The sequence below is a fragment of the Chelmon rostratus genome, chromosome 21, assembly GCF_017976325.1.
Source record: "Chelmon rostratus isolate fCheRos1 chromosome 21, fCheRos1.pri, whole genome shotgun sequence".
NCBI classification, from domain to species: domain Eukaryota; kingdom Metazoa; phylum Chordata; class Actinopteri; order Chaetodontiformes; family Chaetodontidae; genus Chelmon; species Chelmon rostratus.
In genome coordinates this window covers 10,415,095-10,428,629 of record NC_055678.1, presented here as the reverse complement: position 1 = coordinate 10,428,629, position 13,535 = coordinate 10,415,095, and the positions used below count along the sequence as shown (strand labels likewise).

The 13,535-nt window shown below is 41.9% G+C and overlaps 1 protein-coding gene across 1 annotated transcript; it reads right to left on the bottom strand.

Moving 5' to 3' along the window:
* Positions 1-2,394: 2,394 nt before the first annotated feature.
* Positions 2,395-13,078, bottom strand: tdrd1 (tudor domain containing 1). The gene is given in 26 exon segments (XM_041963376.1): positions 2,395-2,484; positions 2,680-2,723; positions 2,843-2,908; positions 3,223-3,639; positions 3,781-3,948; positions 5,115-5,243; positions 5,339-5,455; positions 5,537-5,878; positions 6,368-6,535; positions 6,668-6,775; positions 7,611-7,742; positions 7,988-8,248; positions 8,685-8,855; positions 9,209-9,316; positions 9,401-9,577; positions 9,948-10,031; positions 10,176-10,341; positions 10,556-10,699; positions 10,815-10,994; positions 11,096-11,176; positions 11,301-11,367; positions 11,524-11,638; positions 12,142-12,202; positions 12,294-12,306; positions 12,532-12,706; positions 13,042-13,078. Coding segments are annotated over 26 exon segments (3,621 nt in total).
* Positions 13,079-13,535: the final 457 nt, after the last annotated feature.

Genomic DNA, 13,535 nt, shown 5'->3' with positions numbered 1-13,535 from the left:
CCTCTTGTATAAATGTTCATATAAACGAACATCCAAATAAGTGTTTCACTGTGTCTGACTCTGGCTTATTGCATCAGTCAGTGTTTCCCTTTTTAACAAAGCACACTCTGATTATCTTACTCTGAAACAGAGGTGGGCATCAGTGAATGTGTCATACACCCTTCTTCATCGACTGGCATGCAGAACAGCAAACGCACGCGCGCGCGCACACTCACACTGCTGACTGACCTCTGACCTCCCAGCTGTCGATCAAACCTGAGTCAAGCCCACTGTCCCCCTCACTGCTCAAAGAATGCTCCTGTGTGCATTTCCTCTAAGTATCAGCAGACAGTCAAGTAAAAACATTGACTACGGTCATAAGAATGTATCAGGGCACATCTCCAAACTTTAGCATGATAATGCAATAACAAAAGTGGTCTGACTGCACAGTGCAGCCCTGAGGTGATGAACAAAAACAATTTAAAGCAAATAAGTCTTTAAAAAAAAAAATCATGCTTACTTCTTTGCATATGAACGTGTGTGTGTGTTACTATGAATAGTTAAGTGAGTAGAGGGGCTGATTTTATTTACACTCTCATAAGTTTTACAAAGGTCTCAAACTACTTAATCTGCCCTCATTTGTTTGTGCTATACCTTGTTCATAGTCAAAGTAAGGAAAGGCCACGTGACACAAATTTCAAAGCTTAACACTCTTCAAACCTTGTCCCAACAATCAGCAGCCATGGGCTCCTCTAAGCAGCTGCCTAACACAATAACTGATGCTGAAGTAAGTGATGCCCACAAAACAGGGGAAGGCAATAGCAAAGTTTTTCAGGCAGCTGTTTCCTCAGTTTGGAATGTAATTAAGAAATGTCAGCTAACAGGAATGATGGAGGTCATGTTGAGGTCTGGAAGACCAAGAAATCTTTCTGACAAAACTGCTCATTAGACTGCTAGAAAGCCAAATCAACTCCCCTGTCTGACTGCAAAAGACCTTCAGGAAGATTTAGCAGACTCTGAAGTGGTGGTGCTCTGTCTACTGTGCAGCAACACCTGCACAAACACGACCTTCGTGGAAGAGTCACCAGAAGGCAACTTTGCTGCATCTTCACCACAAAATTTAGCATCAGCAGTTTACGAGATCTAAACAAGCCTGATGCATTTTGGAAACAAGTTCTTTGGACTGATTAAGTGAAATAGCACTTTTTGGCTATAATGAAAAAGGCTGCAGAATTTCATGAAAAGAACACCTCTCCAACTGTTAAGCGCGGGGCTGGATCGATCATGCTTTGGGCTTGTGGTGCAGCCAGTGGCACAGGGAGCATTTCACTGGCTGAGCGAAGAATGGATTCAATTAAATACCTGCAAATTCTGGAAGCAAACATCACACCATCTGTAAAAAAGCTGAAGATGAAAAGAGGATGGCTTCTACAACAGGATAATGATCCTAAACACACCTCATACACGATGGACTGCCTAAAGAAGTGCAAGCTGAAGGTTTTGCCGTGGCCCTCACAGAGCCCTGACCTGAACATCATCAAAAATCAGTGGATGGATAGAGCAGTGCATGAAAACACGGCCCAAGAATCTTATAGAACTAGAAAAATAGATGAAAATAAAAAAAGTCATTTTGCTTGAAATATTGAAAACATGTCTCATCTTTATGCTGTTTGTAAATCAGATCATCTTTTACTAACTTAACTATTCACAGTAATTTTTTTTTTACCAGGGGTGCCAAAATATATGTTTTGTGCTTTCATTAAAGTGTTAAATATATATTTTGCTATTACTTATATTTACTATCGAATTTAAATTGTATGGATATTTTTATTCTACTGAGCATATTTGACACTCAAGTGTTGCGCTGTGTTAAAGGTCTAAAATAATCAAAATGTTAAATCAACTGTGCACAAAACAAAATTGTGCAATTTCAGCACTCAAACAGCACAACACAAAATAAAATCACTTCACTGCATTCACTTTCTCTTCTTTTTGTCACAGAACATTTATGTAAAGACTGAACCATATGCCAAACAAACCAATCAGGGTGGACCTCCCACCTGAACAGGTGATTAGGACTGAACAATGGCAGAACAGCATGCGCTGCGGCACATGTACAGACAGACAGACAGGCACTTGGAACACTTGAGGTCGAATATCTTGTGTGGCTGTTTTTTTTTGCCAACAAACCTAATAAGTGCACTCAGCATTTTTTCTAAACATGTCCAGAAATTTAAAAAATGAAAAGATGACTTTGAAATTATCCACAAGTTAAACACATAAGAGCCCTGAACAGAGTGGACAATCGAGATGGGGACAGAAACTAAAAAAGCCAAATTAAAAGATGGGTGGCAACTTCTGAACTCAGTACTTAAAACCACAACGTTGTTGATTTTGGCAAACAAGGCTATAAAGTTATGTATTTGGTGAATCTTCTTTTGTCTGTCCCACTAACTGCTTGATGAGAGAAAGCTGCAGCTGCACCAACTGTTCCAGGTGGTCAATCTGTGAAATGTAATTAAAAAATTGTTACCCATTCGCAAGTTTTCACCAGGTACTACTTATTGTAAGGATTATCAAGCCTGACATAACAACATATGTACAAGATGGCCAATAACCCCAGGTTTTAGAAACTAATAACAATGTTCTCATGGTAAAATAATACAAGTTCAAAGATGCTTTCCAAACACAAGCACAAACCTTCGTCTTTAGGCTCGGACAGCAGCAGCCAGACGTCTGAGGAGCTGGGATTCAAGCAGAAAGCCAAGTGAATGAACAGTCACAAACATTTGATGAAAGTTTAAAGACAGCTTACATTAGGCTGTCACAGATCATGCTCTTGTTTTAAAGCATACACACCTACCATTATTTTTTGTATTAATTTCACCTGGAGGCTCTTTTTGCTCAAAAATCTTCTGAACTGGATCCTCTGTAGAGAGAAAAAATTACAGCTGCTGCTGAATTTCAGCTCTTACTATACTTCACATAATCCATCAAGGATCATTTATTTATTATTTTAGATTAAGTGGTTAATCAGGAAGAATGAACAGATTAAATCAATCATGTGAATAATCATTCCTTGCTGCTGTTTTTTCCAGTAATTTGAACTTAATTAAGCACTTTTAGTTAAACGATATGTTGCACACCATCAAAAATGCTGGGTTTGCTCAGACATTTTGTTGAATGTATGATGTAATAATAAACACTGGGAACTGAATTAAATAAAATTGTGACTTGACCAACCACTGACTGACACTGCCGAGGTTTTTTTCTCCTGCTGGGGAGTCTGGGGTGCTGGCTCTAGGGTTACGGTTAGAACAGTTGTGGCTGCTGCATTCTCCAGCCCCTCCTGGGTTTGAGGTATCGACTTGGGCTGAAGGGACTTGGGGACAGCTGTAGTGCTGGCAGTAGATGTGCTGCTGTCAGTTTGCTCAGCCTTCTGGGTGGTGGATGGGCAAGGATTACTCTTGGCCTGGGCCTGTAGTGCATCCAAGATCATGGCGGTGAGGTGCCCTCCGCCCGTCTCAGTGAGTGGAGTCAGTGAGAGCACATTAGCAGAGCCATCGAAAGACTCGACAGTGGCGAGGACGCCATTCTGCAGCTGGCTTTGGACCATCTGCTGCACTTCCTGTGGCCACTCTGCAGGGAAGTGTTCCTTACCTAGAAACAGAGGAGAGGGGGCAAACGGCTGTATGATGGAGGGGTGTGATAGGGTGTGCAGTCCAGAGCAATCACAAAGACCACTTGTGGTCAAGGTTGAAATAATTTCAGAGAAAGGGAATGGCAGCCGTTTTGCCTTACCAGTGAGGCTGCAGCGAGTGATCTGAAAGGGGAGCTGCAGCAGGTGCATGGGGATGGGCAAGATACGGGAGAATGGCACCGTCTCAGTGTTTCCATAATCTGCATAGATGACACTGATGTCATTCTCGCCAACCTCCAGGACCACTGCACGGTACCAGTTATTGTCAGCTGGAGAGGAGGGGGAAAGAAGAGTCAAACCAGGGGGTTCAGTTTCATGTACAGGGAGTTTTGTGAGCAACAACTGATAGAAATTAAATAGTGTACAGTACAAATAACCTATATAAAAAGGCCAACAACGTGCACAAATTGTACAAAATAATGACAAAACCTTTGACCATACTTTGTTGCTCATTAGATTTTAAGGCCTCTAAAAAAAACCTTTAAGAGATGACAAAGATGACTCTTCCTGCACAGCTGCCTTTGAAAAATGATGATCCTTTACCAGCTAAGACCCTACAGACGGCACTGAAAAATCCATTAAAACAGACCCTGTTGTTAGCTGCGGAATGTATGCTTGGCTATAGTCTCCTACTTGCATACTGTGTTTAAAGAAGAGCCGCTCCTACGCTCGGCTGCACACACGCTGTGTAATTACATCTACTAGCAGACACCAAATTACCATCTTAGGTCTGCAGGGGCAACAACTGCAGGTGGGGTCTCAAGCAGAGTCAGCGAGCAAACATGAAAACTGGATAGGAGAATGAGAGAGGGGAATTCAGAGCGGCAGACTGTGTCTCTGAGTGGAATAGCTCAGTGATGGATCAGCTGGTCTGTCCTCATAGGATCACTTGCCTATAATCATTGATGAGTAGAATGATTCCGTCTGTGTGATGGGGTTTTCCTCTGCTGACAGCAGCTGTTCAACTCTGGATATAAATTCCTCATGTCCAACCTAATCCATCTTAGTGCATCTCAACTGCTAATCTTTTGTCACATTAAATTTCTCAAACAAAATATCATTGTTTTGGCCTAAAGCAACACACAGTATCAATATGAGGTTTCAAGTGGCTTTAAGGGGTCGTGGCAATGCTTCGAAATGCACTGAACTAGCCTCACTCACTCAAGTTTACAGTAGTGTGAAAAGCTTTGCATTTATTGCCACTGCCATTAACTACCTGCCCGTTACTTCTACATATAGCTGACAATTAATGGAGGGGGGGTGGTGGCCAGGACTAACAAAGCTCTTTGCTGTGTCAAAACAAGCTGCATGTTACAGTTTAGGCTGGCACCTTATGTTACTCTGTCAAGGTGACAGAAAGACAGCAGTGCATCTCTGGACTTAGCCTTTTAAGATGTGCTGAATGTGTATAAGGAGTAATAAGAGTGTTCCTCACCAGAGTACTGGGCACAGCAGGCAGCTCCAGGATCTGGTCTGCTTAGGAAGGCAGAGGATAAAGAGGCCCGATTGTTGCTGCAGTAGGCGGCCAGCTCCATCATCACTCCCTGAAGCTTCTGCTGGTCCACTGCGCAACAACACACAGCAATTACAGCAGGCAGGAGAATCCAGTTTTCAACATTTGTGCATCTTCTTATGACAGGGGCATGAGTGAGTTCTGACCCTGACTGGCAACAAGCAGGTAGAACAGGGAAGGACTAATGAGAGCTGCGATGTAAGGCTGAAAGGTCTCCTTGAGAGGCAGCTCCACTGTCTTCCAATCCACTGGGAAAGACGGGGCTGAAACAAGGTTGCAACACACAATTTCAAATCAAGCTCCTCAAATATCAAACCATTGCATTTCATCTTAAGGACACCTACCCTCCAGCTGGTCTTCTGATAGCATCCCGTCAGCTGGTATCTCTTTGGATTTGGCTCCGGTCTGGTCAGATGCTTGCACATTCATTTGGCTGTGCTCATTTTCCTGTATTTTCTCTTGGTGTTTGGCCTCACAGCCTGGGGTTTCATGTGTCGCTCCAGGAGCCTTGGCTAGTTGCTCAGAAATGAGGGAAGCTGCCACATCCTTCCCTCTGCTCTCCAGCTTCACATAGTAGCCTTGTTCAGAGACAGAAAGCACACGTGCAGAGAGGTTCACGCCATCCACCAGATTCTGGAACCACAGTTTGGCCTCACTGCTCCACTCTGATCCCAGGGGCTCCACACCTGAAAACACGCACACGCACACGCACACACCTTATAAGAAACTTCATGTTTTATGCCCTTTTCATCCATCAAACAGAATCGACCTCAAAAAACAAATTCGATGTAGATCTAGATTGGAATACACATTAAGACTCAAAATGGAATCTAAAAGAGAGCTACGTGGTCTATTGTGGTGACCCCTCTTTTAACCCAAACATCGAAGCTTCACCTATGACTGATGGTGTAAATAGGTCGTATTATGGAACTTCTGAGAAAAATTCAAACAACAAACCTTTTAGTTGCTCACTTGTGAGAAAACTGACTCATGCTCTCAGAGATATAACAATAATCACCTGGCTGTATTGCCTTGATCTCAGGTGGCTTTTAATGCCACAGATGAATGGTGATTTCTGCCATGACTCATATTTGGAGAGGACAGCAAATCCCCAACAAAGAAACAGAAACTTTAACATTGTCCTTTGATGGTAATTAAAACAACACACACACTACCTGCAAGGCTGCAGCGAATTGCCTGGAAGGGTAGAGTCAGGAGTTGGGGAGTGATGGATTGAAGCTGGTTCCTTTGCAGTTCCATGCTAAAACCATAGTCCACAAAGTGTACAGACACCTTGTCTTCAGAAAGCCCGTTTACCATCACACGATACCACGCTCCATCACCTGGGGAGCAAAAAGCACATTATGTCCAATTAAATCCCCAAAAACAAAGGAGAAAAAAATCATCAACCAACGTATCAAGCCTTTCATATTTTAACAGAATGATGGGCTGAGTTGTACAGTAGATAGTCTCACCAGGGAACACGGCACAACAGGGCTCTCCCACTTTTGGCACAAAAGGTGAGGCATTCGCCTCACAGTGCTTTTTCAGCTCCACCCCCAGCTCTATCAGCCTCTGATGTTCTGACAAACACAGAAACACATGAGATTAACTCTTAGAACTGACATGAGAAAATGTCACATCACAGAATCAAAACATAAAAATCATGAAGTCTTATGTGGACATCTGACATCATTATAACTTTGGTATGATATAATACACACTGCAGTGCAAAGTGCTTCGAATTACTTGCATCCTTCTGGGAGATCAAAGAGGAATGAAATCTTTGAAATAATCTGCACCAACAGTGGCCTCAATTGAAACCAGCAGAAAGACAACACATTTAATGTTTGACCTCATCAGCTTCATTTATTTTTGTAAATATCTGCTGATTCTGAATTTGATGCAGCAACATGTTTCAAACAAGTTGAGACAGGAGCAACTAAAGACTGCGAAAGTTTTGGAACGCTCCAAAAACCCCTGTTTGGATCATTCCACAGGTAAACAGGTTGATTGGTAACAGGTGATAGCATCATGATTGGGTATGAAAGGAGCATCCTGGAAAGGTTCAGTCGTTCACAAGCGAGGATGGAGCGAGGTTCACCACTTTGTGAAAACATGATTGTGTAAAGGATGCTACTACATTGGCTGAGGGGTATATTGAACACTTTTTTTGTAAATGATTTCTTACTGTTTTTATTTACATTTTACACACCATCACAGCTTTGTGGGTGTTAGAGCTGTAGATTAACATCCTCTAAAATGTAACATTAAGAAAAAGGGAGAGACAGCAATGTTTTGAGAAAAGCACTCATAATGATACTTACTATCAGCCAATACTGCTTATAATAACAAAATAATGCTTAATTTGCTATTAACTAATATTCATGGCCTTACAGGCTGAAGAAACAACAATACCTGTAGGACTGTTGATGCAGCAGTAAAAATCCTGAGGGTTCTCCAGGACACTGGCTAGCAGTGCCACTGTCTGGCCATCAGTGGGAAGTTCAGTCCATGACCACACCAGAGGCTCACAGGCTGGGCTAGGCACTGAAGAGCACATTACAGCACACACACACACACAAAAAGAAAAGAAATATAGGCCTATGAATTTTTTTGTCAAAAATATAAAGTTAATCATAAATCCTCAGCTCAAAGCTGTGGTTCAAAGAGCTGCCTAAATGTTCTTATGTCAATCAACAAAAACTGCTTCAATTTCCTGATCCTTTTTTATATTTTAGACAAAACCTGATATCATTTTCAAATCAAAGTGATTCATTTGAGAAACTTTCCACCTTGTGGTTCGGCAGCAGCAGTTGCCGTCTGGTCAGCCTGCTGGTCACTACAGGCGGTAACAGGAGCAGGTGCAGTGAAACCACCAGAGGTCAGCAGCTCAGCAATATTGGCCTGAGGATCACTGGTCTTATCAATCATGGCCACCAAAGCCTTGCCCTCATGTGCTCCGTGGATCTCAATGTGTAGTATTCTGTTCGATACCCTTTGCTGCAGGGCCAAAACGCAGTCCTCTGACCAGCACTCCCCATCAGGCTGCACCCCTGGAAAAGAGCCCAAAGACCGATTTCTGAGAGGGTGTGAGGGACAACTTTCATGAAGACATAAATGTGTGCTTCAAATTCACCAAGCAAAACTCTTCAAACCCCATAGTTGTAGCATAAACTCAAATATAAGGCTTAATGAGATTTTTAACATTTTCAGGGACATTAGGGATAGATCTGCTCTCATGAAAAAGTCAAGATAAATAACAATATTTGAGACACTTAAATAGAAGGAGTTGTTTAATGCATACAGAGCAAAGGCAACCTTGGGGTGATGTTACTGCCTAATATAACCATTAAGGTACAGGAGTTCTTGGGGAAATTTGTTTTTGAAAAGTTGAGTGACACTACAGAATAGAGAGAAGGGAAACAAAAGAATCTTTTCTCATGCTACTCAATACAGAGAAGTTGTATGAATCACAGCAGATAAACCTACCTGCTAGACCACATGGCATAGCCTGCATGGGCAGGGCCAGTAGTGAAGGGCTGATGGGCCTCAGGTGGTCTAAATCCACCTCCTCGGAGTTACCAAAGTCAAGGTAGCCGACACAAACGCGTTCCTCTGATGGATAAGCCAGAACTTTAGCCCTGTACCACTGCTTGTCCTCTGGAGGAACACAGAGGTCAGGTCTTAGGTTCACAAAGAAGGTCAGCCAAGGGAGTAAAACTACTCATTTGAGATTATACTGCATGACACCATGCTTGGAGAGTGAAATGTAGATATGTTTTAAAATCAGAGGAAACGCATTTATCTTATTTAATCTGCTAACTGGTCAGTTTGAGCCATTTTCAAATTATAAAAACAAAAAAAAAAAATCATAAAATGTAAATATAAATCTTTGGTCAACTGAAACTTGGTTGAGATGTGAACAGTTTGAAATTTTGTGTATCATGTCTTCACCTGTTTAGCTATAAGCAAACTGCCACATACTATTCTCAATATGTACATGAATGTTGTACCTGAGAACTGGACACAGCAAACTGTGCCAGGGGCTGGTCTGAAGTTCTGGGGAGCTGGGACCTGAGAACAGTGTTCCCTCAGCTTCAACTGCAACGCCTGAATCACTTCTATAAACCAAAAGACCTCAAGTTAAAGATACATGTCAAAGTCCAGCGCTTTAAGTTCTGAGTACCAGAACAAATGCCACTTACCAGCGTTCTCCACCTTCTGGACAATAATTTCATTGGGTGACTGCAAGTGGGTGACCACAACAGAGAAGGAGTCACCCACTGCCTGCATCATTGGCTTGGGTGGCTGAGCCCAGGTGTTGTCATCCTTCCCATCAGAGCAACGCCTGAAGTTTTCCAAAGATGTACTCATCATGTCGCCTGAAGAAATAAAAATTTAAAAATTTAAAAAATGCAGCACTGACTTAGAGGGCAAATGCGGAGTAAACCATGACAGAAAGATTCTGAACTGATAAATACAAAACGTCAGACGCTGAAAAATCCCATTACATGTCACCAGAAGCTACATACATTGTCTTATTCTAACCAGGGTATCCGTAAATTTTTTTGTACAAATTAAATGACCTTCATGGCTTTTAATACCTCCAAAAGGAGCGTCTACATTACAGTACATATTTCATCAAACCGTGCAGTGTAGCAGGGGTTTCTCATGATTCTTCCCAGTTTAGCTCCAAATGTCACAGCCCTGGTGTGCAGGCTGATGGCAGATGGGATAGTGAAGCTGACTTACTTATTTCTTGCTCAGTTGGCGTCACTTTGTCTGTTTCCGTTGCCGCGTAGCCATGCTCAAGGAGGAACGTGCTCAACGGCTTTCCTAAAAGACACAGGGAGAGGTTTGTCTTAATTGGGTTTAAACTTCTACAAATCTCTTGCCTGTGTATCCCTATCACAAATCCCACTTCACCCATCACAAACCGATATTTATTTTCAACCTTCCAAACGCCATACAGTAACCTACCCATGGACAGCAGGATATCCACAGCATGGATGCGACCACACTGTAGTGTTTCCACCATCTTAACAGACACAGACCTGCCGGCCAGCATCTGTCTCACTGCAATACAGCACTCGCCTGACCAGTTGCCAGCCACTGGCACCACCCCAGCAATACGGCACTCCATTGCCTGGAAGAAATAGATGCAACTGCTGTTCATTCTGGCTGTAAGACACTACACCATGTCAGGGTGCCTGTTATGTAGGAGACCGTTATGGAAAGATATGACTTTGAATCTGCATTATTAACATTCATAGAACAAAAAAATACATTTTGACATCTGTCCCTGCCACATTGCCATACAAAAAATAAAACTGATTTAAATGGTATGAATATGCACTTACGCATGGGCAAAATGGTGGGATATTAGCAGCCAGGGGCTTGATCCGTGCCACAGGAACATCTTCTTCATTGCCAAAGTCAATGTAAAGGATATTAGCCATCTTCTGGTCAGTAGCCAAAGTCTGGACCAGGCCTCGATACCAGTTCTAGACATTCAAAAAAAATAGAGGCAAACACAAGTGGCACAGTCAAGGAATGAGCAATTAAGCAGTAAACTAAAACCTGTCTCTTGTCAGATTGCTTCTGAAGACATCAGCTCACCATGTCACAGGAGAACTGAACGGCGCAAACCTCTCCAACATGGGGTACATATGTCAGCACTGATGGGCAGCTGTAGGTTTTATGAAGCTCTGTGCTGATGCTTCTCAGAGCTTCCAGCAGCTCAGGGCTTTGGTTGAAAACGAAAAACCTGCCAGGACTGTAAAACTGTACAACAGACGCCTACAAGCACACACAATTAGAAGAAAGAGACATTTCGCTTTGGTATTTAATAACATTGCTAGATCTGTCTTTAGAGTTGAGCCAAATTGGGTATATTATACCTGGATGTATGTTCCCTTGATGACTTTAGTCATATGCAAGTCCGTGAAATAGACCCTCTGGAGGTTGTTTGTATCACCATGCTTCAATAAACATAAATAACAAAATATAGATCGCAAATCTTTTACATATGGTTATTTCAATTCATGAAAACATAAACCTTGAATTTTTACTTGAATTAAAAGATCTCCAAATCATTGCAATTACCTTAGACTCTGAAAGGTCAGCTCTGTTCCCTGTCACTAGCGAGGCCCTGGTTTCCTTTTGTTTCTCTCTAATAACACAAGAAACAAGAGACTGCACATTATCTATTGGACATTTTATAATAACTCAACTCTATGCAGCTGAATCCTGAACTGATTGTTTTTTGTTAGCATTAATAAATCATCACAGCTGACAGTCAGTGGCAGTCAGAGTTGACCCATCTTACTTTGCAATTTCTGAATCAATGGACTTGCACATGTGTCTGTGTGCCTTCCAGTCTTCTGTCTGACACACCACAGAGCAATAAGGTGTCTTCTTGCAGCGGTTGCACCGGAAATTTCCTGTCAAGGTGACAGTAGTTAATTAGAGACCGCAAACTGCACCAAATTTAAAGACAAAGCAACAAGAGGCAAGAACGCGGACCATCACAAAACAACAATGAGGAAATGTGTTGCATTCAATGCACTGTTGCGATGCTGCGTTATGTCATGTCACACTACAAGATTTGTAGTGTGTACAAGAGTTTACAATGTAAAAGGGCCATCAATATTACAATTAATGTGCCTCCACTGACATCTTAGCAAGGCTGAGGTAAGAACACATGACCTGAAGACAAAATCTTCCCATGTATGAAACCTAATCTCAATAACTTCTAAGATTAAATGCTTTGTAACATAAACTTTGTAAAGTGTTACTGCTCATCAGCAAACATTATGTAAATCTTGCAGCCACTCAGACTGATTTTGATGAATAACTTTATACTGTTGGCACCACAGGATGCAAGGCTGCAGGAACTTTACACACTCCGTCGCACAAAACTGTGATTATAATGCGACAAGAATACCTTGTTTACCACAGTAGTTGCAGAAGGGTGCATTCAATGCCTGTTGCACGGATCCTGACACCTGTGAAGACAGAAAAAACTTTGTGGGACTTTCTTTTCAACAGGACACATTCAGTAAGCCAATGATGATGAACTGCAAGTTTGTTACATACTGCAGATGTGTCCCTTCTGACTGGTAAATTTGTAGGACCTGCAAAAAAGACAACAGGAATAATCTCAGTGAACTATAAGGTAACATAGTAGCTAATAATGCTGCCATGTTCACAGACTAATGTTTTATTGCTGTTCAGATATTATTCGCAGTTGTCCAATTTATAAAAACAGCGGCTATGCTATGCAGGTGTGTCCGATAATGGATGTCCGTCTCGCTGGTTGTCTGATAAAGGTGGCATTGATTTACCGTCTCCAAGGCCACCTGACGTGGGGCTCACAGGTGCAACACTGGGCATGGGATGTGTTGGAGGAGACGATGCGCAAAGAGCCACGAGGCTCGATGATGGTTTCCTCAAGGGCTGGTTAGGTCGAACCAAGTTTGGAGAAAATGAGCGGTACATGGCTGCAGCTGTCGACATCGTAGAAATGGTGGTCAGTATAATAAAATATGATGTGGGCATGACAAGTACACGTTTTCATTTACGCTTAAAAAAGCTGGCATTCTTTGCTAGTTTATCAACGGTGATACAGCTAACGTTACGTACAATTAACGGCGACGGGCAAGTTAGCTTGCTAACTAATTAGCTATTACGAAGTTAATAAAAACCCGATAATTGAATAAAACTTACAAATACAAACTCAAATAATGTTACGCTACGAGACATAACTGAATATATATGCTCAAATTTATTACTATCTTGACTTTATGGTTTTATATTCGACTGTCAATATTTTACCTGACGGGTGAGTGCACGTGTTTGTAAAGAGGTCAAGTGTTGCACATGCGCAGTAGCGTCGAAAGCGGATCGCTCAATAGGTCGTGATGACAGGTATGACTGTCTGAGACTGTCTGGCAAATGTTTTTTGTCCTTAACAATTGTTAAGACCATAGACAGCAACAACAACAACTGTCAGATACAAACAATTGGCCCTTAACAGTCAGTCAGACTCTGAGACTTGCTCAGTCATCATCTGGTACGATATTGCAAGATACAATATTTTCTGAAAAAAAACTGTAATAAATCCCACACCCTGGAAATTGAATTATACCAATCAAATTGCCGGATGGATTTGTTTAAAGGCAAATTCAAACTCTAAAGGTGTATATTCAACAATATACGGTTTTGAGAAACGTTTAGTTTTGGTTTTGGTATCAAATCGGCAACCATACCCAGCTTATCAAAGTTGTATCAGTCAGTACAACTGTAATGAGCTGTAAGCAATTTGTAATGTCATATCAA